General features: G+C 37.2%; 1 protein-coding gene across 21 annotated transcripts in view; it reads left to right on the top strand.

Moving 5' to 3' along the window:
* Positions 1–24997, top strand: part of LOC309593597 (uncharacterized protein) — a gene marked incomplete at its 3' end in the record, with an annotated part of 47564 nt that overhangs the window by 16320 nt on the left and 6247 nt on the right. For 10 of the 21 annotated variants that reach the window (XM_082318379.1, XM_082318373.1, XM_082318367.1 and 7 more), the window contains 11 exons: positions 3669–3778; positions 4656–4779; positions 5628–5761; positions 6598–6645; positions 7342–7451; positions 7725–7893; positions 8254–8358; positions 8637–19535; positions 19820–19971; positions 21514–21673; positions 24462–24614. In XM_082318379.1, the coding sequence (XP_082174505.1) occupies positions 3669–3778; positions 4656–4779; positions 5628–5761; positions 6598–6645; positions 7342–7451; positions 7725–7893; positions 8254–8358; positions 8637–19535; positions 19820–19971; positions 21514–21673; positions 24462–24614 (12164 nt within the window). Of the gene's footprint in view, positions 1–3668; positions 3779–4655; positions 4780–5627; positions 5762–5909; positions 6008–6597; positions 6646–7341; positions 7452–7724; positions 7894–8253; positions 8359–8636; positions 19536–19819; positions 19972–21513; positions 21674–24461; positions 24615–24997 lie in introns of those variants that run through there. The other 11 variants (XR_014228874.1, XM_082318381.1, XM_082318380.1 and 8 more) reach the window with 11 other exon arrangements.

Here is a 24997-nt window from a genome sequence, read left to right as displayed (position 1 = left end):
AATATTCCCTTCATTAAAACTACCTGTTATCTCATCTGTGGTAACTACAGATCCACATGCAATATTAATAACAGTTGTAAAATTTCATCTGCGCTGGTCCGTGTTTAATTTTGCATTTTTTTTTTTCCCCTTGGGATAAGCATGACCTTTCTGTTTCTTTTTTCCTGCCGTTACACCTGGTGAGCACTCAGCGTCCCTTCCCCCTCCACTCCTACCCTACACTGCGATTTGGTCAGCCAGCGAGAACATAGTTTCCCATCAGTTTTGTGCATGCAGGTTCCTGCAGCAGTGGCAACTTGTAATGTACTGCTGCTGATTTCTTCTGTTGTTGCTTCTTTTGAGGGAATCGCCAGCAGTACCTTATAAGATTTGCCATTGATGGTATGTGGTTTTTAGCAATACATGTAACAAATGCTGGTTTTAACTTGATTTTTTTTTCTGCCTTGCAATACCTGTTTCTTCATTTATATTAACTGAATCATCTTTCTTCATTTTTCTTTGTAGTAACAGCTGACTCCATATTTATGTTGTAACCTTCTCTAGAGAAAAATTTCTTGTTTTGCTGCAAGTGGTTGTGACTAAGTATGAATCAAATTCATTTAAGTATTCTTAGTAGCACTTGAAACTCAGTAGTATTAAAAAAAAAAAAATTACATTCCATCCCATAAATTGTAGAACTTCACATGCATTAATACGAAGAGACTTATCCATGGTCTCCACTTGGACAAGAGCTGTCACCAGAAGGGACGTGGTGATGCAGAGGGAGCTCCCACTAAAACATGCAGCCACCCAGGTCCCTGGCTGCAGGGAGTGCCAGAGCCTTGCTCTGGTGATGGAGGGCTGCCGAGACAACACCTGCGTGAGGTGCGAGCAGGCGGAGGATCTGCTCAGCATGGTAGCAGAGCTGAAAGAAGTAGTAGCAAGACTGAGGAGTATCAGAGAGTGTGAGAGGGAGATAGGGATGGTAGGGAGTGACTCCACCAGTCTGAGATGAGCACACCAGATGGAAGCATCAAGAGAAGGAGAGGCTCCCCTACCCTCTTGCCACCAGGCAGAAGGAGAGGACCCAAGAGATGGAGAGGGATGGAAACAGATCCCTGCTCGGCACAGGAGGCAAATCCTCTCTCGACCTACCTCGCCCCCCCAGGTGCCCTTACACAGTAGGTATGAGGCTCTGGAGCTTGAGGGCCAGGAGGATGAAGATATGGACAGTGATCCACCCAAGGGGTTGGCTAAGGGGAACCAGTCAGCCCCACGCATTACAATGGCCACTGGTAAAAAAAAAAAGAAGGGTAATTGTCATAGGCGACTCCCTTCTGAGGGGAACAGAGGGCCCGATATGCCGACCGGACCCATCCCATAGGGAAGTCTGCTGCCTCCCTGGGGCAAGGATAAGAGACATTACTAGGAAGCTCCCTAGGCTGGTAAAATCATCTGATTATTATCCACTATTGGTTGTTCAGGTTGGCAGTGATGAGGTAGCTGATAGAGGCATAAATACGATCAAAAGGGATTTTAGAGAACTGGGACGATCACTTGAAGGATCAGGAGTGTTTTCCTCCATCCCATCAGTAGGCGGGAGGCATATGGAAAGGACCAGGAAGACCCAGCTCGTTCACGCGTGGCTCAGAGGCTGGTGCCAGAGGTGGAATTTTTGGTTTTTCAATCATGGGGCAGTTTACATGGCACCAGGCCTGCTGGAGACAGATGGGCTTCACCTGTCGCAAAGGGGGAAAAGGATTCTGGCTCAGCAGTTAGCAGGCCTCGTTGAGAGAGCTTTAAACTAGATGCAAAGGGGGAAGGGGATAAAACCAGGCTTGCTAGGGATGAGCCTAAGGGTGGCATGCCTGTGTTGGAGAAGAGATGAATAGCCCAACTGAAGTGCGTTTACACCAATGCACACAGCATGGGCAATAAGCAGGAGGAGCTGGAAGCGTTTGCGTGTCAGGAAAACTATGGTGTGGTCGCCATCATGGAAAGGTGGTGGGATGACTCGCACAACTGGAGTGCTGCAATGGACGGCTACAAGCTCTTTAGAAGGGACAGGCAAGGAAGGCAGAGGTGGTGGGGTAGCCTGGTACGTTAGAGCCTAAATATTTTGGGTTCCTAAAGGACAGTGTGTTGTTCATTCAGATTATACTTAAAAACAGATTACCTCAATTTCAACTTCCAAGAAATTGAATCTTTTATTTTATTTTCCTCCAAAGAAGGGGTTAAGTTCTTATGTGGAATAATGCTTGCTCCTTGAATTGCTTGACTGACTTCAATGACAGTTCTTGTAAACAGAGGTTTAAAGCATGTGACCAAAATTTGGCATTTATTTTTATGGCTTTGAAGAAGTATCATGATTAAAAAAAAAAGTTGTAGAATCTATACTTGAAAATAAACAAAAGTGTGTAAAATGAATGCTGATAAAGTGACAGTGCCAGAAGCCAAAGCGTAATTAAAACCAGAAGTAAAATCCAATTTAGCAGTCCTGCTTTAGAAGGGTCATTAATTTTTTTCTTTAACTTTTTTCCTCTAATCTCTTCTGACAACACGTTAAGTGTGTAATTTTGAAATATTACAGGAGGCACTTAAATCTAGTAGGTGTTACAGAATTGTGTGTTAATGAAACTTGTGGTATACGTAATCCTCGGACAACTCGGATGAAAGCTGAGTATTCCCGGTAGGGCTGAATCTCCTCATAGTTTCTGCTGTTTACCTCACAGATGCATCGACATAAGTTCTCTGAATTTTGCATGCTGTGAGGACAACTGTGGAGTGATGTGGTTAAACTGAAAGCTAAATTTGTAATTATCTAATTAATTTTCAGTTAAAGTATGGAGCCACCTTTACTTTCATTCCTTTTCACTGGCTGTTCCTTTTTGTCTGCTTTGCATGAAACATCTATTGCCTAATCTGTTACCCCAAACGTGTTTTGTCATATCACAAAACAGATGGGAAGGTACTTTATGTGAAAAATAATTTCTAACAATGAACAGGATGCATACCTAAGCTTTCATATTCCGAATTTATTCAGTGTGCTTATTTACAAGTGATTCTGTATTTGTTTTAAAAAGAATGGTATTATTAATTTGTGATAAGATGGTTTGATGCCAGTTTGCAGTGTAACACATGCTTGTGACTTCCTCAAATTATCTGGCTTTGTAGCTCGTAGTAAAATTAAAGTTGAAAGGGACACAAGTCATTTCCATAAAAATGAATGTGATTTTTCAGATTATAAAAACCACACACAGCTGTTTCAGCTGATGCCTTTATCATACAAATTAGGTATATTTTAACCTGGTAAATTGAAATGAGATGTAATTTGGCATTTTAATTGGTTGGCTTTCTTTTTATTATCAGCATAAGCTCACCCTTTCCAGTCTCCTGTATAAAGTCTTCATTTAGAGCTGATGAAGAAGTAAAGTTAGACTTCAGTTTGCTTCTTCTTAGTGAGATATGCAGACTTTATTCTTGTGTTCGACATGGTAAGGTTGGAGGGAAATCACAAGGTGAATGCAATGGATTGCTTCTTTAATCGTGTTCCTGTCAGTCATTCATAAGGACTTCAACCTGTCCCTGGTCTCTTTTCATGTAGTAGTGTCTGATATAAATGTAATTGCTTTCCTGTGGCACAAAACTGATTGAGGATGACTGGTTCTTTCCTGGCTGCTCTGATCCAGCCATGGTCTCAGGGCAACAGGAGCTGGAGGAGGAACTGACCACAGTTCAAGGAATGGGCAGGCTGCAGCAGGCAAGAAGAAAAAGCAATCAGACCAGCAGGAAGCTTCAGGTGGGTTAAAAGAGATAAGAGTTTATTTTTACCTGTATGTTAATAAAAATATGGAAAGTACTATTATTTATATGGTGCTTTACACTTAAAAACATTAAGGGCTTAAGAACTTAGATTAATTATGTAACTGAAAACTTCGGTAAATTTAATGATCGTGTATGTAGCCAGAAGATGAGAAGTTCCGATGGCATCACGCCTCTATTCCTTGAGTAGTAAGTCTACTTAATTTCATGCTGAAAAACAACAAGCTTCCCTCTGGAGTAGTGCACACCTTGACGCTATGTGCATGCTTAATATGTTAATATGTTAACCATTTTTGGTTTACATACAATCTTTACAAATCTCTTTGTTGGTGGAGCTTTACTGAATAATAAGTAAGTAGCGTCAGTTCATTCAGATGTACTTCTAGGTAGGTGGTGCTGTAACTCGCACAAAAAATGATAATCTTTTGTAAGAAGAATTAGGATGTCATTGTCACATTAACATACCATTGGAAGAATAATTTTATGTTTAGGTAACTCTGATACTTTACCCTGAGATTCAGAGAACCCTATTAACTGTAGAAATCAGGGGACCAATTAAGGTATCCAAACATAGTTATCCATTGGGCTTTCGGATGCCTGAGGGTGTCTTAAAAGGCCAGACAGATACCATCCAAAACCTGTGGGAGACTTGGCTTTTCTGGAAGGAATAGCTGGAGCTGGGCAGGTCACTCTAGTGTCCACAGCGATCCCACATAATTATATTTAAGCACCTGAATCACTTGCTGAGTTTTAGGACTTTTAATTGAAACTATGCTTTTAATAACAGAATATGTATTTTACCCTTGCTTCCTTTCTTCTTTAAATTAAACTTCATTTTCATGTTTTGTGCATAGGAAGAATACAACTTTGATAGAAAACAATGCTTTCAGGAATTGAACGTCACCTTGGATAGCACTGATTCAGCTGAAGGAGAAAATATGGGAGGTTGGTGGCCAGAGTACACTTCACCTAATGCAGGTGTGATAGCGACTAGACAGTTTATTAAAGCATGCACAGCATCTGTATTTTGTGTCTATTTTTGTTTTCAAATTCAACTAACAACCCATTTGTGGTGTATTCTAATTGTTGTTGAATTTTTTTGGCTTGCGTTTTCTTCCTTTTCATTTTAAAGCATGTGCGTGCTGGATGAACTGCCTAGTTTTGGTTCAGAAGTAGAATATAAATATGACTACACACTGGAAATGGTTGAGCCTTGGTGCCCATGAAATACCCTATGTGACCAGATCATGTGTTTTTTAAGTTATGAGTCTTGTTCCTGTGAATGTGTTTCCAATCTATATAACAGTTATGTTGCAAACCAGATTCGCATTCCATTGCTGTATGCTTTTAATTTAAAAATAAAATGCTTATTTTTTTAATGCAGATGTTTTTGTATCGGTGGTAAAGGCTGCAAATATATCTTATTGTTAAAATGGAATAGACTCACTTGCAAATTTTGATACAGACCCGTTTACTTTGTTTATTAATAATTGCTTAAGATTTGATCCTGCAAGTACACGATTAACTTGTGATTAAAGTAACATGAGCCACAGTATTGATTGAGCCACAATATTGGTTAGAATATTTCTGCCAGGTTCTCTTGAGTTCTTGAGCTATGCAACTTTATTTTGTTTTTTCAACAGTTAAGGGTACTTTTGCCATCTAATTTTTGGAAGTACAGGGCCTCAGGCATTTCCACTGGAAATGGTTGAGATCTGATTGTGCCCAACACTGATGAGAATCGTGAATAAAAAGCTGAAACCATTTCTAGACTTCAGGAATTCTAGTAGACCCTTCTTGAAATGATTTTTCTTTTTTGACCTAAGTAGGTTTACGGAGTGTGGTTGAAGAGTTGGAATTGGAAAGAAATCAACTGCAGGAACAAATTCTCTTTCTAGAAGAGCGTTGTCAGGATCTGGAAGATAGATTGCAGCTTCAAGGTAGAATGGAGGCTCTTCAGGTGAGCTTTGGTAGTTGTGTAAAACCTGACAATAAAAGAGAATCATTTTATTCTCTGTTTATATTCTTACAATCATAGCCTACAGTAAGACAAAAATGTCAATATGCAGCTAGCAAAAATGTCTGAAGCCTACTTTATACTTCATAACTATGTTGGCAGAGAGTGTACACATACTGTTATGCTCTGAAGTTGAAGCCTGTCACTTCTGTTCAGTAAAAGTCATCACATGGAGAAACTTGTTTGAAAGTAAGCTTTGTTATTTGTTTTAGAAACATAGTAAAAGGCAACATGATTTTCATTATTCTTTGTAGGGGACCTGTGTCAGAAGGTCCTGAATTAGATTTTGTTACTGCTGGCCTAGGTCTCCCTCTTCTTACATACCTCAAGTTTCTTTTATATAAATATGTGTGTATTATTATTTTTATGTATACACACACACTCACTTATAGAAAAGAAACGGTGTAAATATATAAAAAATAATTAGTAATTTAATATTTATTTTTATATATATAATCTAAACCCCAGGTATTAATTTGATATATATTTATATTGTAAAATTATTCAATGAACGCACCAAAAGGAACAGTAAATATGTATCAGAAAAGTTATTTTTAATATTTCCTGATTGACAAGTTACTATGATAATTTGTAAATTTTATTTTCACTAAATGACACAACTTATCTCTTACTCAAACTCCTTCAGGCTTGGTACATTATTCATAGTTCTTTATCTGTTAAGTTGAAGATATATAAAAAAGAATTAATGATTTTAAGATGAAAGACAACCTTATATTAATTATTATTTGAGAATCTTGTAACAAAGCCTTTCAATACAGGTAACGTTTGGTGTAGATGAAGAAGGGCAGCTGTTGAGGGCGGTACAGGTGTGTTCGGCCTCCTCCGAAATGCTAGCTTATTTTCCTTAGAGGTGACAAGTTTGCCACGTTTGTCCTATTTGCTGTTGATTCTGGATATATGTTCTGCTTTTGGTTTTTGGTTGCTGTTGTCAGACTTTTTTTGTGGTTTTATTTTTGAATTGGTGCGGTGGATCTGGCTAGAGTAGGAGATTTGTACTGTGTTTAAAAAAGCAAAAAAGCTGTGTGAATGAAGCTTGCTTCCTTTTTCTTTTCTCCACAATCCCCTATGTGCAGGTTTCTGCATTCCTTCAACCTGAAAAAATAGGCAAAAAAAATTTACAAGTTTGGTACTGTCTTCAACCCAATGAGGAAAGTACTTTCTCAAAACAGTAGCTTCCCCTAGTAAGATAAGTAAGCTGCCTTAACACAGTATGAGTGTGCGTGTTGTTTTGGGTATACAGCGATCATCCTTGAGTTCATGCTGTCATAGCATTGCTGAAGGAGGTATTTCTGAAAGGTGGGTTGCATCTATTCGAACTAATATCACATCTGAACTTGTGATATTAGAGTTGTATTTTGCACTGATATCTGCTAAAGTACTAGAATAACGGTCTCTAGTAGGATATAAATCTCCCGAAGAGTCAGATTTTCATGACTCCAGTTATCTTATGCTATTCTGGGTGTTTGTATGTGATAATCCTCTTCATTATTATTTTGTTGCAGAATGAAAATGAACGTTTGCAAACTCAACTCACCCAATTACGCACCCAACAAATGCGAGATGGGGAAAAACATCAAATTCTGATCTCTGGCTTGAATGAGCAGCTTAAAGGGTAAAATAAAGGTTCTTTACAACTCCATACAGGATTAGCTTTCTTTGCTTTAAGCTTAAACTTCTAATGAGAAGTATAATCTCTTAAAACACTTGAAAAAGAGTTACTTGATTCCTGCTTCTGTTTGCAGTAATTTTATTTTTGTACTCGGAAGTTTAAATGGGAAGTGTAAAAATAATTATTCTTTTAGGAACATAGTTTGGGGCTAATAAGTCTAGAGAGCTTAATGCAAGATTTGTTTTCAAAATATCTAAATATGTTTTTTCTTCTTAGATTAAGTGACAGAAATAGCTTCCTTGAAACTTCGCTTGGAGAAAAAGAACAAAAACTGTTGAGCACGACAGAAAAACTAGAACAACTTGAAACTTTGAGGAAACTGCTTCAAGAAAAGGATCTTCTGAACAAAGAGCTTGGGGAAAAGTTTGTGCATACTGAGCAAAAAGTAAGTTTTTCTTAAGTAGTGTTTAATTTATTTGAACTGGCGAGCATTAGCCATAACTTTCTATTTGTGTCCCAGCAGCAATATTGCTATTTTCTGTATCTGGAGGTTTTTGCTCTGTTTCTTTACCATTTTGTTCACTTCATGTAACTGCTCTGCTTTAAGTTGGGTGTAAGGATTTCTGAAAGCTTTGCGTGGAAGTATTTATGTTTTATTGGAGCGATAAGTTTTCCTCGTTTATTAATTTCAAAGTATAAACTCCGCTGCTATGTAAACATAGCTAAAGTATTATAACTCTAACATCACAATTTTAATATAATTCTATTTATTTCTATCACATTGACTTTTATTTTTAATACTAAGCTGAATGAAGCCTTAAAGAAATGCAGTGTTTATGAAGTGGAGAACACTGAGCAGAAAGCAGTCATCAGTGATCTAACAGAAAAAGTTGCTACGCTGAAGGAAAAGGTAACTCATTAATATAGAGTAAGAGAAGAAATTTTATGTTCTTGTGACATGACCCATTTAAATGTCATCAAAATAGCAGCATTAGCTGCTAAAAATTTCATACGCTAAATTTTCTGTATGCTGAAACAGTCTAAAGATTAACATGGTTATCTTGTTACTATGTGGTTGGGTACAGATTGATAACCTTAGATACTTGTTCTACATGTGAAGCATAACTTCCATTCTCCCTCTAACATATGCTTGAAGTATTCTTGTAACATTATTTTCTTGATGTTTAGACTTTGAAACAAGATGGCGTGGTAGAGTCGATGCAGCTGGATCTGGACCAGACGAATGAAGAGCTTGACAAATTGAATACGAGCCATTTAGAGGAAAGATCTCAACTTATTCAAGATCTCCAGAAACGTGAAAGAGAAATTGATAATCTTAAAGAAGCACTGGCAGAAAAAGACAGGGAGATGTCTGTCCTGTCTTTGAATATGACAGAATATTCTGAACAGGCTATCATCCTGAAGCACCAAGTGCAATGCAAAGAGGAAGAAATACGAGGGATGGAAGAGGCTTTATCAAAGGCTGAAAGGGAAACTCATTTATTGAAAGAAGTACAAACAGCTGATGTAAGAGATGCAAGCATGAAGATATCTGTCCTTTCTGAGCAAAGTAATACAATGAGACTAGAGCTAGAAAGAGTTAGAGTTGAGAACGAAGCTAAAACCAAAGAAAATGAGGAGTTAATAAGACAAAGCAGTGAGAACAGCATTACAATTAAGGATCTCCGTTCTGAAATCAAAGCCAACAATGTTGCGTACCATAACAAACTTGCGGAGTGTGAGTCACAAATTACTTTGCTGAAAGAACAAATTAGTAAATCATCTGAAAAGCTGCAAGAAACTGAGGATAAGCACAGAAAAGAAACTGAATATTTGAAATCTCAACTTGAGGAAAACAGTACCCTGAAGGAAAAATGGAACAATTTGCTTAAAGAGAAAGAGAGTAAAGCACAGACACTTGAAAATGAGTTAAAATCAATTAAAGATTCATATAACAAACTGGTTTTGGAAAATGCTAAAAAAGATGAAGAGTTGGCTGAGTTATCTAGGAAGCTTATAGAACATACTGAACATCAGGAAACAATTAAAAAAGAATTACAAGAGAAACAAGAGTTCATTATTTCATTAGAGCAGAAGCTTGAGGTTTTGGAGCAGCAAAATGAAGAGACTAAACTTAAATTAACTGGAGATCTGAAAGCTAAAGAGACATGTTGCAAAGAACTGAATAACCAATTAAATGAAATACATAAACAAATTAACAAGATGGAAGTAGAGACACGGGAGAAAGCTTCAGCTAATAAGCAATTGCAGGCAGATCTCGAAGGGAAAGAAGAAAAACTGGCAGAGCAAATAAAAGCAAATGAATATCTGAAAAAAAGTATAGATCTGGTGGAAAAAGAGAAGGAACAGCTAATCAGTGAAAATGAGAATTTGTCCAAACTCCTGGATGTAAAAGAATGTGAATTATTAAAGAAAATCCAGGCTGTGGCAGAAATAGAGAATAAGTTTTCTGTTAGCACTGCTGAGTACGAAAAAACTCTTTCAGTACTGAGTTGTGACAAAAACACTCTGGCAAAAGAGATTGAACAACTTTCAATACTTGCCGAGCAAAAAGAAAATTCAGTTGCAGAACAGCTGCAGGAGAAAACAAAGGAATGTAATGTGCTAGCTGATCAGTTGTCTGAAAGCAAGGAACAGACACAACAGTTGCATGAACAAATGCAATCACTTCTCATTCAGCTGAAGGATAGTAGAGACAAAGAAATAAAGAAAGAAGAAATGTTAAATAATAAGTTATCTGAATGCAGTAGCCTAATCCAAGAGCTCAGCCATAGTAAGGAAAAGAATTTACTACTGCAGGAACAAATTCAAAGCGTAACTTTGGATTTTGAAGCTGCGAACAGGTCTCTAGAAGAGAAGGTCCTTCAAAATGATTCATTACATAAGGCAATGGAAGAGAGTAAGTTTTGTATTGTAGAGTTGCAGGATGAAATTAAAAATCTTAAAGATGAAAAAACAAGGTTATCTCAGCTGGTAGAGGAAAGAGACCTGACTGTAAAAAGTCAGGGTTCAGAACTTGAGAAGTTTCATAGGCAAGTTTCTGAAAAAATGGAAGAAAGTACAGTGTTAAATAATCAGCTACAGCTATTAAGCAAAGAAGTGGATGTGCTTAAGCATGAAAAGGAGGACTTTTCAAGCTTATTGAGCGAGAAGTCACGTGAATGTGGAGTTCTTCAGTCGCAGTTGGTACAGCAACAGTCTGAAATTACTTCAGCAAGGCAACAAGCACATACAGCAGCTCTAGAAAACGAAAAATTGAAAGTAGACATTGAAACAGTTAGTGTAATGGTAATGAAAAAGTCAGACGAAGTGGCTGCTTTAACTTCACATTTGTCCCAACAAAGCCATAATATTTTAGCTCTGAAGGACCAAATTGATGGCCTCTTGATTGAAAAAGAAAACCTAAAAATTGTCTTTGAAGAAAAAGAAACTCTCCTTTCTGAAAAGGAGGCTTTGATTCAGCAAATGAAAGATAGTAAAATGGCAGGAGAAGGGCAATATATGCAAATCATTTCAGATCTACAAAACCAAATACAAGCCCTAGGTTTTGAAACCAGCCAGCTTAGACACGCAATGCAGGAAAAAGAAAACGAATTTAAGAGGCAAGCCCAAGAATTAAAGTTATTAAAAGATAAATCTGAAGAGTCTGATGTACTTAGGGTTCAACTGTCTGAGAATATGGAGATTATTTCTGACCTTCAATGTCAGCTTAGAAATGTGACAGAAAAATCATCCCAGTTGAATGATTCAATTATACAGAAGGATGAATCTTTAAAACAAAAGTTAGATGAATATATCAGTTTAAAAGCACAGCTTTCTGAGGTGCAGGAATCTTCTGTTTTGCAGCAGAAACAGTTGGAGCTTTTAGTCTCTGAAGCAGAACAATTGAAAGTACTTGTTTCAGAAAAAGAATTAACCATCAACAATATTTCATTATCTAGTGAGAATTTAAAGACACAACTTCAAGAGAAAGAGAATGAATGTGAGGTCTTAAAGAAACAGGTGGTAGAGCTGGAGGAAGCAAAGGTGAATTTACAAAAAGAAATACAACATCAGAAGAATGTAATAATTGAGATGGACCAGTCCTTATCAGAAAAGGAGTCATCTCTTACGGAGAATAAAAGTCTCCTCAAAACTCTGAAGGAGAAAGCAAGGAAAGATGAAGAGAAGACAAATTTAATTTCTCAGCTCAAAAGTCAGGTAGATGAACTAACACAAGAACTACAGAAATCTAAAGAACTAGTCCACGAGAGAGAAGATGCCTTTTTATCTCTTCAGGAGAAAATTGAAGCACAGTATAAACTAAGAACTGAGTTGAATGCAGCTCTTGAGAAAAAAGAAGAAGTTATTGCTGGACTGCTTAATTCTTTAAAGGAGAAAGATACCAGTATGCAGTTGGCAGATAGCAACGTTAATGTTCTTTCCAGTGAGATTGAGGTTCTCAGAGAAAAATTAGAGAAAAGTGGTACAGCCATGAAAAACCTTACTGAGGAATTTCAGGAAAAGAATGAGAAGCTTGATATTAATCAGAAGAAAATTGATTCTTTGACAATTGAACTTGACTCTCTTAAAAATGAGCACCAAAAAGCACTAGACCAAATAAGTACGTGGGAAGAACAACTACAGCAAAAAGAATTGGCTGTGGAGTCTCTGCGTGTGAAGTGCACTGAGCAGGCAGATAACATAGCGTGTTTGAAGTTAGAGTTGAACAATGTGAATTCCAAATCGTCTCAAGACTGCCGTGACAACGCGCTTTTAATAGGTAGCCTGCAGTGCCAGGTAGAGTCTTTAGAGAAACAGAAAAATCAGTTGCAAGAAGATGCTGATAAACTGATGGCTGAAAACGCGCAACTTACTACATCTCAAAATCATTTGCAAAAGGAATTGGAAGAGCTCCGAGAAATCAATGAAAAACTAGAAACGAGTGAGAATTATTCAAGAATGCAGATAGATGCCGTCAAACTGCAGATGAAGAGTGAAAAAGAGAAATTGCAGATGCAGGTTAGTGTGAAGGGTGAAGAACTCTCTAAATTAGAACTTAAACTTGAAACTCTAGAACAAAGTCTACTTGAGTCAGAAAACAAATGGGTGACAGAACTTGATAGGGCAACTTTGCAAAATAATCATCTTACTGAGCAATTGAGCAGTTTAGAAAGTGAAATGAAATCAAAGGATAGCAAAATCCAGTCTTTGCAGCAAGAGCTGGATCTTATGAAAGAGGAGTTAACTCAAAGCTTATCTCCATTACTTAGTAGTAGGCTTTTATGTAAAGAAAAGGCGGCACAGAGTTCAGATTCTGAACTGCAGCTAACTGATAGTAAAATTCAGTTGGAAAAATTCTCCACTCTGATAACTGCTATTTTGAGCAAAGAAACAGAAGGAGAACAATTGCAACTGGTGCTTTTAGAAAAACAGAAAGAAATAGACACCATGAAGGATGAATTAAAAAGTATGCAGTCGCTTGAGAAGCAGAAGGAGTTGCTGCAGAATGATATTGAAAAGATGAAGGGCAAATACGAATCCGAAATTGAATGTCTGTCAGAAGAAGTGGTCACAGTCAAGGAAACATTATGTAAACAACAGTCTCTCTTGCAAGAAAGGGAAGAGTCTTTTGCAGAAATAAATAAGCAGGTTGACTTTCTTCAGGACAAGATAAATAAATCAGAAGAAACAGTAAGAACCAGTCAAGAAAAACTGCATGTTGAAGGTAAAAAAGTAGCAAGTCTCCTTGAAGAAATGGGAAAAAAAGATCAACTCATTGAAAACTTAACTTCCCAGGTAAATCAGCAGAAGGATTTAATTTCTGGTCTAAGCCAGCAACTGAAGGAAAAGGACTGTTCTGTTACCCAGATCATGGAATCATTGTCTAATGAAATGCTGAACTTTTCTGAAGAGAGAAACGCATTAAATACCAAACTGCAAGACCTTGAAGCTGCTCATAATAGTTCTGTAGGAGAGCTAAACAGAGTATTGCAGGAACTTGAGGATTGTAAGAAAGAACTGGAACATAGTCAGGTTACGTTAAGCAGTAGAGAAGCTGTGTTTAAAGATTTAGTGAATGAAAAAGAGGAGATGCAGTTTAATCTTGAGAAAATGGGTAAGGAAAAAGAGAATCTGAAAAAGAAACTTCAAGCAGCATTGATAATAAGAAGAGATCTAATGCAAAAAGTTGGAAAACTGGAAAAGAGTGGACAGGAAGAAATAGAAAAAGAGCAAAAAAAGGCAGAGGAGCTGCTGAAGAAAGTTAATGAGTTAACAGACAAGCTGAGAGTTGTTGAAGTACAAAATAAAGATTTTGAGCTTAATCTTGGAACTTTGAAGCAACAACTTTCAGAAAAAGATGCCAAAATAAGTGATCTGACTGAAATTTTGTCTGCAAAAGCTTCTTATTTAGAGGAACTTCAGGACAATATTGCAGAACTAAATGATGTCATTGCTGAAAAACAAAATGTATGTGAGCAGAACCTGAAATCTTTAGAGGAAAAGGACAGCATGCTGGCTCATATGCAATCTGTGCTTGATGAAAAGGCAAGTGCATATGAAGAGGAACGTTCTCAGCTGCTCTTAGCTCTTGAAAAGATGAAGTCTGAAGTTAAGAAGGAGGAAGAACTGTTGAAAAATTCCAGTTCAGAAGAGCCTGGTTTAAGTGCTGGGGACGGAAAGAAGTGTCTGGACCCCAGCAATGACATTAATATTATGAATCAATTAAAAAAAGAAAAAGAAGCCTTACAGAGGGAGCTTTTGGTCAGGCAAGAAGATATGAAAAGATTTCAGAAAGAAAGGGAAGAGCACACTAAACTTGCAGCAGATTTTGATGAACAAAAAAACCACCTCGAGCAACTCAAACAAGAACATAAAGCACTCTGGGAAGTTCTTCAAACAAAATGTAAAGAACTTGACTTTAATCCGTTAGAAGAGTTCCCTCTAGGGAAAGAGCTGGCTTCACCTAAGGCAGTGCTGGGAGAAGCAGCAGCTGACCTAAGGAATTTGGAATCAGATAAACCAAGAAGCAAGGTTCAGGTTGCGTCCTTAAAAGAGTCAGAAAACATGATCGCTTCAGTGGCGAGTAGAGACGCTGAGTTAAAAGAACTAAGAAGTAATTATGCAAAACTTCAAGACGAAACAGAAATGTTCAAGAAAGAGTTGAGAAAAATATCAGTTGAATTTGGTGATGGAAGAGAAGAAACAGTCAACTTAAACTCTTTGAGACAGCAGGAGCAGCACCAGGAGCAATGTAAGGGCAGCTTGTTGGAGGACATAAAGCAGCTACAGAAAAAGCTGAAAGCATATGAGGCTGAAGCTATAGACATTAAGACAGTGCTTGAACATGTGAGTAATGAGAAAGAAGCACTTATTAAAAAAAGCGAAGAGGATTACAAGATGAGCGAGGAGAAACTGCAGAGGTTGAGACTTGAAGCTAAGAAGGAGGTTGCAGAAAAGAATGAGGAAATAGAAGGATTGCGTTGTTCACTTACGGATTTCAAAGATAAACTTGGTCGGGAAAAGGAATTATTAAACAAAGCTATAAAGGAGAGCCAAGAAGAAGCCCACCATTACAAAACAGCATTTGAAGAAATGAAGAGTGAAAAAGAGAAACTTCTCAGTTGTTTAGAAAAGTCCAATTTGGAACTAATTAATATGAAAAAGGAGGTAAAACATTTCAGTGAAGAAAACAAAAAACTTCTGGCAGAGCTATGCATGCTACATGAGAAGGCTGAGATGAGTAGACCTATGGTGTCATGCAAAGAGCTTAAGGAAGAAAACGATACTGAAAAAGAATCGGGAGAGTTTTGTTCAGAACATAATTCGCAGCAAGGAACGTTACAAGGTAAAGGCACCCGCTTTCAACTCTCGGAGACTGATTGCTCCAGGAGAACTAAACTGAGAGAAGCAGCAGAATGTCAAAGCCAGAAACAAATGCAAATGGTTGAAGAGCCGCTGGCAAAAACTGCAAATGTAAATGATTCTAAACCACAAGAGCCAAGAACTGTAGCAGAAGAGAAGTCCAGGGAGCGTCTTCAAAGAAAATTACAGGCGGCTTTAATATCACGTAAAGAAGCCCTGAGAGAAAATAAATGTCTCAAAGACCAGCTCGATAAGCTGATGTTGGAAAGAGAAGAACTGTTGAACAAGACAGGTATGCTTGAACACTTGTTAGAGCTTGGTAGAGAAAAACAAAGTTCAAGTACAGTTTCTCCATTGTCTGAAGAGGAGAGCCTTGTTTCTGAAAATGCTAGACTGTTGACTGAAAACGAAAACCTCACCGCAGCATGTGAAAGTCTTAAATCCACCATGGAGACTATAGTTCAGGAAAAAGAGGCCTTTTCTTTCCAGCTAAATACCTTAAAAGATTCTCAGACAGTTGAATTAACAGGATGGAAGGCTAAACACAGTGAATTAAAGCAGGAGTATGAATCACTTCTTCAGGCGTATGAGAATATCAGTAGTAAAATAGCAGATATGAGGCAAGTTATTGATCTCAGTAGAAAAGAGAAGCAAGAGGCTATTCAAAGACTCAGGGAAGGAGAATCTGAGAAGGAGGCTCTTGAGAAGCATTTACAAAAACTCGTTGATGAAAATGAGGTTATTAAGAATCAACTGAAACAACTTGGCGAATCCAAGAAAATGGAAGTTGACGAGTTACAAAGTAAAGCAGAAAGGCAGATACGTGAGCAAGAGGCAAGGATGCAAGAACACCAGGATCGTCTTCGTGAACTCACTGAACAGAATCATCAGCTAATGGAGGAAAATGAGCAGCTGAAACAAACTTCTGAAAATTTAAAGCAGGCTTTAGAGAAAATTCAGAACGAAAATGATATCCTTCATAATAACATCACTGTAACTAAAGCAGCTTTGGGAGAGCTGCAAGTTCAAATGGAAGTGTACCAAAATGATATGCAATCTAAAATCCATGATGCATTATGTGAGAACGAATCATTGCTAAAGGACATTAATGGGCTAAAGGATAAACTCTCTGAAAAAGAACACGATGTGCTCGTCCTAGAACAAGAAAGAAAATTGATTTCAGAAAAAGCGAAAGAAACTGAAAAATCTTTGGATCATAAAAATCATTGTCTAACAAAGCTGGACATGGAATGTAAAAGTCTTACACAAGAAATTGTTAGTCTAAATGAAAAAGTTAAGATTTTGGAGGATGATAAATGTCTGTTACAGGAAGAATTAGAAAATGTACAAGAAAGTTCTTACAAAGTAAAGAATGAGAGAGAATTTCTTGAGACAGAATTGCTTAATCATGTTAAAAAAGTTGATCATCTTACTGACAGAGTGAAATCAGCCCAGGTACAAAATACCTTGCTGTTACAGCAGCTGGAAGAATTACAGGCAGAAAAATCTAACGTGATTAGAGAAAAAGAAGAACAGCAGTTACATCTTGTAAAAATATTTGAGGAGAAAGTAAAAAGTGCTCAGAGGGATAATAATGGAAGTAAAAACAAAACGAAAGAATTGCAAGAACTCTTAAAGGAGAAACAGCAGGAGATCAACCATTTGCAAAAGGATTCTATAAAGTTCCAGGAGCTGATCCTGGATTTGGAAAGATCTGTGAAACTGTCACAGTCAAAAAGTGAAAAATTTGAAAAGGACTTAAGTAATACGTCAGAAAAGCTTGTGAAGTCACATGAAGAAATATGTCATCTCAAGGGAGAGCTTTCCTCACAGATGAACTTGTTGGATCAGTCAAAGAATGAAGTGGACAGGCTTACAGATGAGAATCTAAATTGGAGAAAAGAACTTAAGAAGAAAGAAGACGAACTACAAATTCAAAAGAGAGAATACAAGAGAGAGTTGGAATTTAATCTTCAGCAATTAAAATTGGCTCACAAAAGAGAATTTGTGAACCTAGAGGAAAGACACAGTGCTCTTGAGAGAGAGAAAGATAGGGCCATTAGTGAGATTCATGGTTTGCAAGAGGAAGTTGGCATTAAGGACTCACAAAACAAGAAACTTCAAGCAGATTTGAATGCAGCTTTGGCGCGGTTAGCTGCTTTTACAAAGTGTATGTCCTCTCTTCAGGATGACCGGGACAGGGTAATCACTGAAATGAAAACCTGGGAAATGCAGTTCAAAGAGGCCATCCAGAATAAAGAGAAACAGATAGAAGACAGTAATAAAAGAATAATGTCTTTACAAGATGAATTGAAAGACAAAATTACTCAGATTCAAGAATTGAATATCAAATATTCCGCGGTAGAAGAAACAAAGGATGAACTATATTTGAGGCAAAAATCTGTTGATGTACAACGCTATGAAGAGCTCTGCAGAATAAAGGAAGAAAATACAGTTTTTTTTAACAGGCAGCAAGAATTGGAGAGTGTTCTTCAGTCCAAAGAGGAAGCTTTGCAAGCACTCCTTAAAGAAAATAATTCTCTTAATCATCTCATAGAGAATAGTAAAAGTGCAGGAAGAGAGATAAAAGCTCTGGAAAGTAATTTTACAAGACAGGAACAAGAATTGCAACAGCTTCTAGCTGAGAAGGAAAAAATTAATGCTGAATTGCAAAAGCAGATTACCATTTCTGAGCAAATGAAGGTCATGCTAAATAATAAAGACAAAGAAATTTCCTTACTCATTTCTTCAAAAGGTGATGAAATTTCTGACTACCTGATTCAGGTACAGACTCAACATAGAAAACAAATCAAAGATTATGAACTTCAGTTAAAGTCTTTGCAGATAGAGAGACAAGAATCCGAGGAGTCCTGTCAGAGGATGGAGAATGAATTGAGAAATCTCCAGATGAAAGCAGACAAAGCAGGTCAAGATAAGGCTGCAATTGCCAGTGAAATAGATGCCTTTAAAAAATCAATGTCATCTCTTCAGAATGATCGGGATGATCTTTTTTCTAAATACAAAGAGCTGGAACATCTTCACCAAGATGTCCTACATCAGCGGGACAGTCTTATAGTTGGCAGTGCGAGTGAGAATAATGCTTTGAAACAAGAATTAAGGATCCTTCTCAATCAGATAGATGATCTTCATTCTGAAAATGCAATGCTAAGTGCACAGCTGATAAAGTATAGGGAAGATCTTAACCAAGTTTTATCTCTGAAAGACCATCAGCTGAAAGACTTACTTAAGCAGAAATTGGATTGTATTAAAAGCCTTGAACAAGAAAAATATGATCTTCAAAAACAAATAAAAGAAATGCAACTTTCCAATGAACTGCAGAAGGATACTGCTGTATCTTTGGAACATGAAAATAAAAAATTAGTGTCTAAAGTAAGTGATTTAGAATCTCTAATTGCATCATTAAACAAAGAGAAACTTGTTTCTGAATCTGGAGAGAAACTGCTGACTAGTGATAGCGTTCAGAAAAAAGAATTTGTATCAAAGGGACAGTATGGAGAAAATCTTCAGAAGAAGATGCAAGAACTCCAGAAATCAAGAGGCAGAAATACTAAGGATGCAGATGAGGACTACACTAAGACTCTTTCGACACTTGAACGTGGAGATGAACCTGATGCTTTTGCAGAGAAGATGATATTAGAAGTTCAGTCTCAAAATAGTGAGCTGAGGTCCCAAAATGAGGCCTTTGGGAAAGCAATGACCGCTCTGCAAAATGATAGAGATAGGATAATAGAGGACTTCAAGGTACTTCAGAGCAAATACACATCTGAACTCAGGACTGAAAAAAAGAAAGGAGATGAACTTGAAGCTGAACTGGATGGCTTTAAATTACATCTTATCAGTATGCTTAAAGAAAATTCTCTTCTGAACCAGGCTGGTTTTGATGCTGCAAATAAGGTTACACTTGATCAGATTGCCGATGAAATTAAAAATCTCTGTAGGACGTTAGTCAGTCGAGAGATGGAGGTTAGCAGGCTCTCATCTGAGTGTGGGAGTTATGTTCACCAGATTGAAGCGTTTTCCAAGGCTATGGCCAGTCTTCAGGATGACCGAGACAAATTGCTGCAGGAACTCAGCAATCAGAAGGTAACTTCTGAAACAAAACAGGGCACAGCTTCATTTCCCATTGGTTGCAACAGCATCAATGAGACAAATTCTTTTAAAAGTAATTTGGATACACCTCAGAACAATAGGGAAAGATTGGTAAGTTTTAATTAGCTACATCACTTTGTAATTTTTTTTTTATGCAGAGAAGGCTTAGAGGCATTACGGATTCTGAAGTTTAACTTTGCAAATTATGTGAGTGCCAAGAAAACATTGTGTGACTAGAGAAGGCGTGCTTACAGTTTTGGGACTTTCGGTAATTATCCTGTTAAACAGGAGCAAATGGGGAAAAAACATTATTCTGTAATTAGAATCCTAGCACTACTACATCTTCAACCATATAGTTTTCGTTCCAGTTCACTAATCATGTTTATTAAACATAGGCTAAAGAAGGAGCCAGCCTTGCAGCTGTTGAAATATCAAAACTGAAGACCAAGGTTGATGACTTGGAGAAGGCATTGCATCAGACAAAAGCCTTCCAAGCAGAAACTGAGAGAGAGATTGCATCATACCAGAATGAGCTTGCTGGATTAAGGTATAAATGTTAAAATTAACAAATAGTACATGTGGCTCTTGTTTAGCATTCTTCAGTGACTTCAGAACCTGATATAAAACTGACACAAACACAAAATTACGTACAGTTTAGCAGGAAGTAGGATAAGAATATTTCTGTAGTGTGCGAAATCAGCTTCCACAGAGTTGTCTTTGTTCGTGGTTATCCTTCTCTCTTTATGTAATGGTCTCTTTATTTATGCAAAGTTTCAGGCAGTCGTAATTGAATGTTGTCTGTTCCGTTGGTGACTTGGATATACGGAACTACAGTTTAAAAATCTTATTTCAATGCTTGGTGTTATATTCTCTTCTTAGGACAATGATTGATGTGGCTGAACATTTCCCTCTAAATATCTCTTTTTAAAAGATGTCTGAGGTGGTGTGTATTTGGCCCAACTACATGCTGAAAATTAACTTCATTTTGCATTTGAGCATTATTTTTGTAGATTCAAGGGTCCGCTTCAGCACTGTTCACATCTTGCATTATCTGTGACAAATGAGTAATGTGACACCTTGGGCCTAATTTGGTGAATGCCTCGTGAGGTCTGCTTCAAAGAAGGCAGTAGGCATTTTTAAGTGGCACTTGGTGGAGGCAGATCAAGATTTGGTCATCTTAGACTGCTGTTCTCATTTGAGCTTTTAAACTTGTGCAGATGAGTGAAGTGCGAAAGCATGCTATGATCAGTTCAATGAAGATAATTTTTGTTTGAATTTGAGGCCAGTAGGCAGTATCCTAGTGCCTTACTTGCATTTTATTATCCGTAGTGCAATTTCTAGATCTCTAATTGAAGTCTGTGTAAGATAATCTGTTTTATAGTAGAAGCTCTTGGGGGAGGAGGTGTAGATCAAAAGGCCAGCCCCACGTTTGTCTTGGCGAATGTGAGCAAGTTAGCATGAAGTATTCAAACCTCATTCTAACTTGTAGACTTAACCAGTGAACAGCATGAATAGTCTTTTTCCATTTTTTTTCCCCAAACTTTAAAAACATATATTAAATTGAATTCAAAAGGATTTAAATTACTTTTATGCCCTTTGTGATATTGCCTGTGTACGACAGCAGTTTCTGGAGATGCGGCGTGTTTGTTTCAGTCTTGAGCCTAGGGTATTCCTTTTCAAGCTTGCGTACTTGCAGTAGGGTAGACTGGCTACCTTCAGCAGCACTCGACACAACTGTGACCTAGGGTTGCTTTGCTGCGCAACCTTATTTTTCAGGGAGCTGAAGTATGTACTGCATTAACAGATGTTAATGTCTTTATAGCCAATGAACTTCTCTCATCTCCAAGCCAACAAAGCAAACGTGATATTATCACTTTCAAGGCTTTATTTTCTGATTTTTTTTTTAGCAGATGTCTTTAAACTGAAGTATGTATTGAGAACGTTCATATAGTACTCCATATTTGTATATAACTGTTCAAAAAATACCATCATTTAGTTCAGAACTAACAGTGAGTACAGCTTTATCCTTGTCATTCACTAGTATGTAGTATATTATCATTTAATGTCTAGTCTAATATTTTATGTTCAGAATGGAAAACAACCTCCTCCTCTCAGAGTCCCAGGCACTGCGAAATCAATGTCAAGTCACAGTTGCTGAGAAAGACCGACAGATCGCGGAGCTACAGAAGCTGCAACAAGACATGATTGTTAAGAAATCGGTCTCCGCTGGCAGCAATTATCCAGTCAAGGTAAACAAATGAAATGTAGCAGGAGGCATGAATCTACTTCCATCAGTTTATTGTATTAAATTTGCAGCTTGCTTCCCAAATGAGACCTACACAGCCTATGATAGTGAAGTGTGGAAGGCTGATGAATACATTACCTGTATGTCAGCGTTGCCTGGGGTCAAATCAGCAAGTTACAACTATTCCAAGCAAATGGGTTGCAATTATTAAAAACACTTTTTAATGGAGTCTGATATATTGATCAACTTCTTTTAAACAAAGAAAAAGAATAAGTTTTTCATATGTTGATAAAATAACAGAGGAAAACGTGCTGGTGTGGTGTATTTTAATGGTTAAAAACATGGAAAGCACCTTCATAAAGAAATGAAATAGTTGTGAAGCAAAAGGTGAAGGTCATGAACCGGTAGTGGTTACTGATTCTTAGTCAAAAAGGAGTAACAATTTGCTGTGGTTACATTGTAAGGTAATAGTATTTGCTTGTCGCTGGGTTCCTAATGTTAGTAGATTACTTCAGTAATCTTGTAAGTTACTATTTTAGATTAGTTAAATCCAGAATGGAATATGAATAAGTTTTTTTTTTAAAAAAAAATGTGGTTCAGACATGGTTCAACAGCAGACTGGGTGCTGTTAAATAGAGACGCATACTGGAAAGGGGAAAAAGAGCTAGTGCGATTTACAGGTTTCTCAGTTAATTCTTTCAAATCAAAAAGAGGATAGGGAACTTTCAGGGAGCTCAAGGAGGAATTCTTCTCGTGTAGTAGCTGAGATGAAACATGTCTGTAAGTGGGAATATAATTCTGGCTTCTTGTGCCAGTTTCCTTCTGTCATGAGTCTCTTGCTGTTCACACTATTATAACACCAGTGTTGTTACTTGTTCCAGTAGCCCACTTGTTCAGAAGAGACTGGGATGCTGTACTATTACTTGTAGGACGCAAACAATGCATTTATTGTCACTGAGTCCTTGCGTGCTGATTGACTTAGTCACCTGCCAGACAGCCTGTACTACGGCTGTGTTCTACCTATTGCTTTTTCTCCCCATAGGTAATAGCAAGTTGGATCTGTCTCCCTCAGTTCAGTGATTATTAGACTAAGTATAGAAGCATCGTAATTCTTTGAGACATGAACTATCTTTTAAAATCTAGTTTTAGAATTGGCTAGTTGATGCAAATAATATTGGGGGAACAGATAGACAAACAAGATGACTTGCATATATCTTATTTTTAGAAAGCCAGTCTAAATCAAGTAAGATATTTGAATGTTGAAGAAATGGTAGGAGAGGTGGCACGGAAAACGTAATTCTCGAGTGTAAATAATTTGGAGTACATTTCGCCTCAGCTTCCCAGGAGTATTACATTGCAATACAAAAAGAAGTTTCAAAGGTGGGAGGTAGAAAGCATGATGTAGAAAAAATTCTAAGATAATTCAGAAAAGATTGGGATTGTTTACATTAAGAAAGAAGTAAATGAGAGGAAAAAACCCCAACCTAATAGTGCTGTGGGACGCAGGTGAAATAAGAATCTATGCTCTCACTTCTTGTAAACCCAGAATAGGGGACATTCGGTCACAAATACAAAACTAGTAAAAGGGTGTGCTCTTTCAGGTAATGCAAACATTTTTTCAGATATATTATAGCTGAAACCTATTTTCAGGGACACAGTTTTTAAGAGGATCAAAAAAGAACTTGGTAGTTTACATTGACAACAGTATTCAGAATTTGTATACTTGATGCTACCAAAATGTAAAGATCTAATAACGTTCATTCATCAGAGCCTAAATCAATCTCTAATTACTGTAGATTACAGTAGGTCCTAACTGGGGGAGAAGGGAGAGATGTGCCTAATGGAAATGTTCTTACCCTTCCCCTGAAGCAGCTGGAGTTGGCTTCTGCCAGGAGCAAAATACTAGATTTAGAAAGGCAGCAGCTGAGACTCAGTCTGGCAATTGCTGTCTGCTTTTGTAGACTATCACTAAATGTTCAAGGAAACTGTTATTTTAGAATAATATTCTTATTTGCCTTTTCTGTGCCAAAGGAAGTAAACTGTATTCCTTTTAATTTCATTAAAACAACTTTTTAGTCGGTCAGGTTTGTGTCTCATGTGCTGTTCCTTTTCTGTGATTAAAATAATGAATAAGAGCTATTGAACAGTAATGTCTGTTGGATTATGGAATATTTTATGTGCTAGAAGTCTTTATGTCATGATTTAATAGGAAAACAGATTCCATAAAGCATTAGAGATGGCACACTTCTCTCCCTTATGGGAGATTAACATCAAAACGTTGACCTGCCAGAGATAAAGGTGGCCAAAGCTGTGAATCAGTGATAAAGTTGGGTTGTTTGTTGGTTTGTGGTTTTCCCCCCAAAATGGACTTTCAGCTTTAAATTCATATTTACAACATAGCTGTTCTTTTACAAGTCATGAATACCATACATTATTAGTTTGAAAATAATTTTTGAAAGGTGTTTTATATTCATCTGGCTTTTAATATTTTTTCCTTTTTTTTTCTGTGCTTCACACTATTTGCAAATTAAAAATTAAGTTGGGTTGCCTTTTCATGGTAATTTTTAATTTTTTTTTTTTATTTTAATTGAAGCATTTAGGTTGAAAACACTAAGTAGAAGGGTTTTTTTTTTTATAAGGTCTCTTGCAAATGTGGTATTAACTTGTGAGAAGGAAATGATCTTGTGAAAAGGAAATTATTATGTAGTCCATATGTATATTTAGTGTTGGAGTTGTATATTATTTAGAGAACTGCTATACTGTTTACCCTGAATATGCTAATACTTCTTAAGGGTTTAGAAACTGCCTCCCTTGCTGGAAGTGCAGACACGCCGGAGGAAATCAAACATGTCTTAGCTGAGAAGAATCGGCTTCAAAATGAACTGCAGTGCTGCCTTCAGGAGATACACCAGAAGGATCTGCATTTTCAGCAGATTAATTCAAAGGTAACTTAGAACAACAGCTGTGATCCTAAATAGCTCATGCGACTCTGAGCTGGTATCGACATAGAAATATTGCTAAATTGGCGGTGTCTTGTGTAATTGAAAGTGAGAGTGCTTTAAAACTTAGATTCTTCAAAACAACCCTGTTGGCTCAGACTAGAAATTGCAAACTAAATGTCAGTGTTATCTTTCTGTCAGGCTTTCCTGACTTATTTGACAGAGAGAAGTTTATTTGAATCTGCATTCTGAAGAGATTCATGGGGCACTGCTGAACTTGTACTCAAAGTAAAATGTTTTTCATTATAGACAGAAAGAGATGTCTGTCTTAGCTGGAACAAGATTTTAGCTATCTCATACCAAATTTTAAATACCTCAAAAATGTGCCC

The sequence above is a fragment of the Platalea leucorodia genome (genome assembly GCF_965183815.1).
Source record: "Platalea leucorodia genome assembly, chromosome: 7".
NCBI lineage: Eukaryota > Metazoa > Chordata > Aves > Pelecaniformes > Threskiornithidae > Platalea > Platalea leucorodia.
This window is presented reverse-complemented; position numbering and strand designations above follow the sequence as displayed.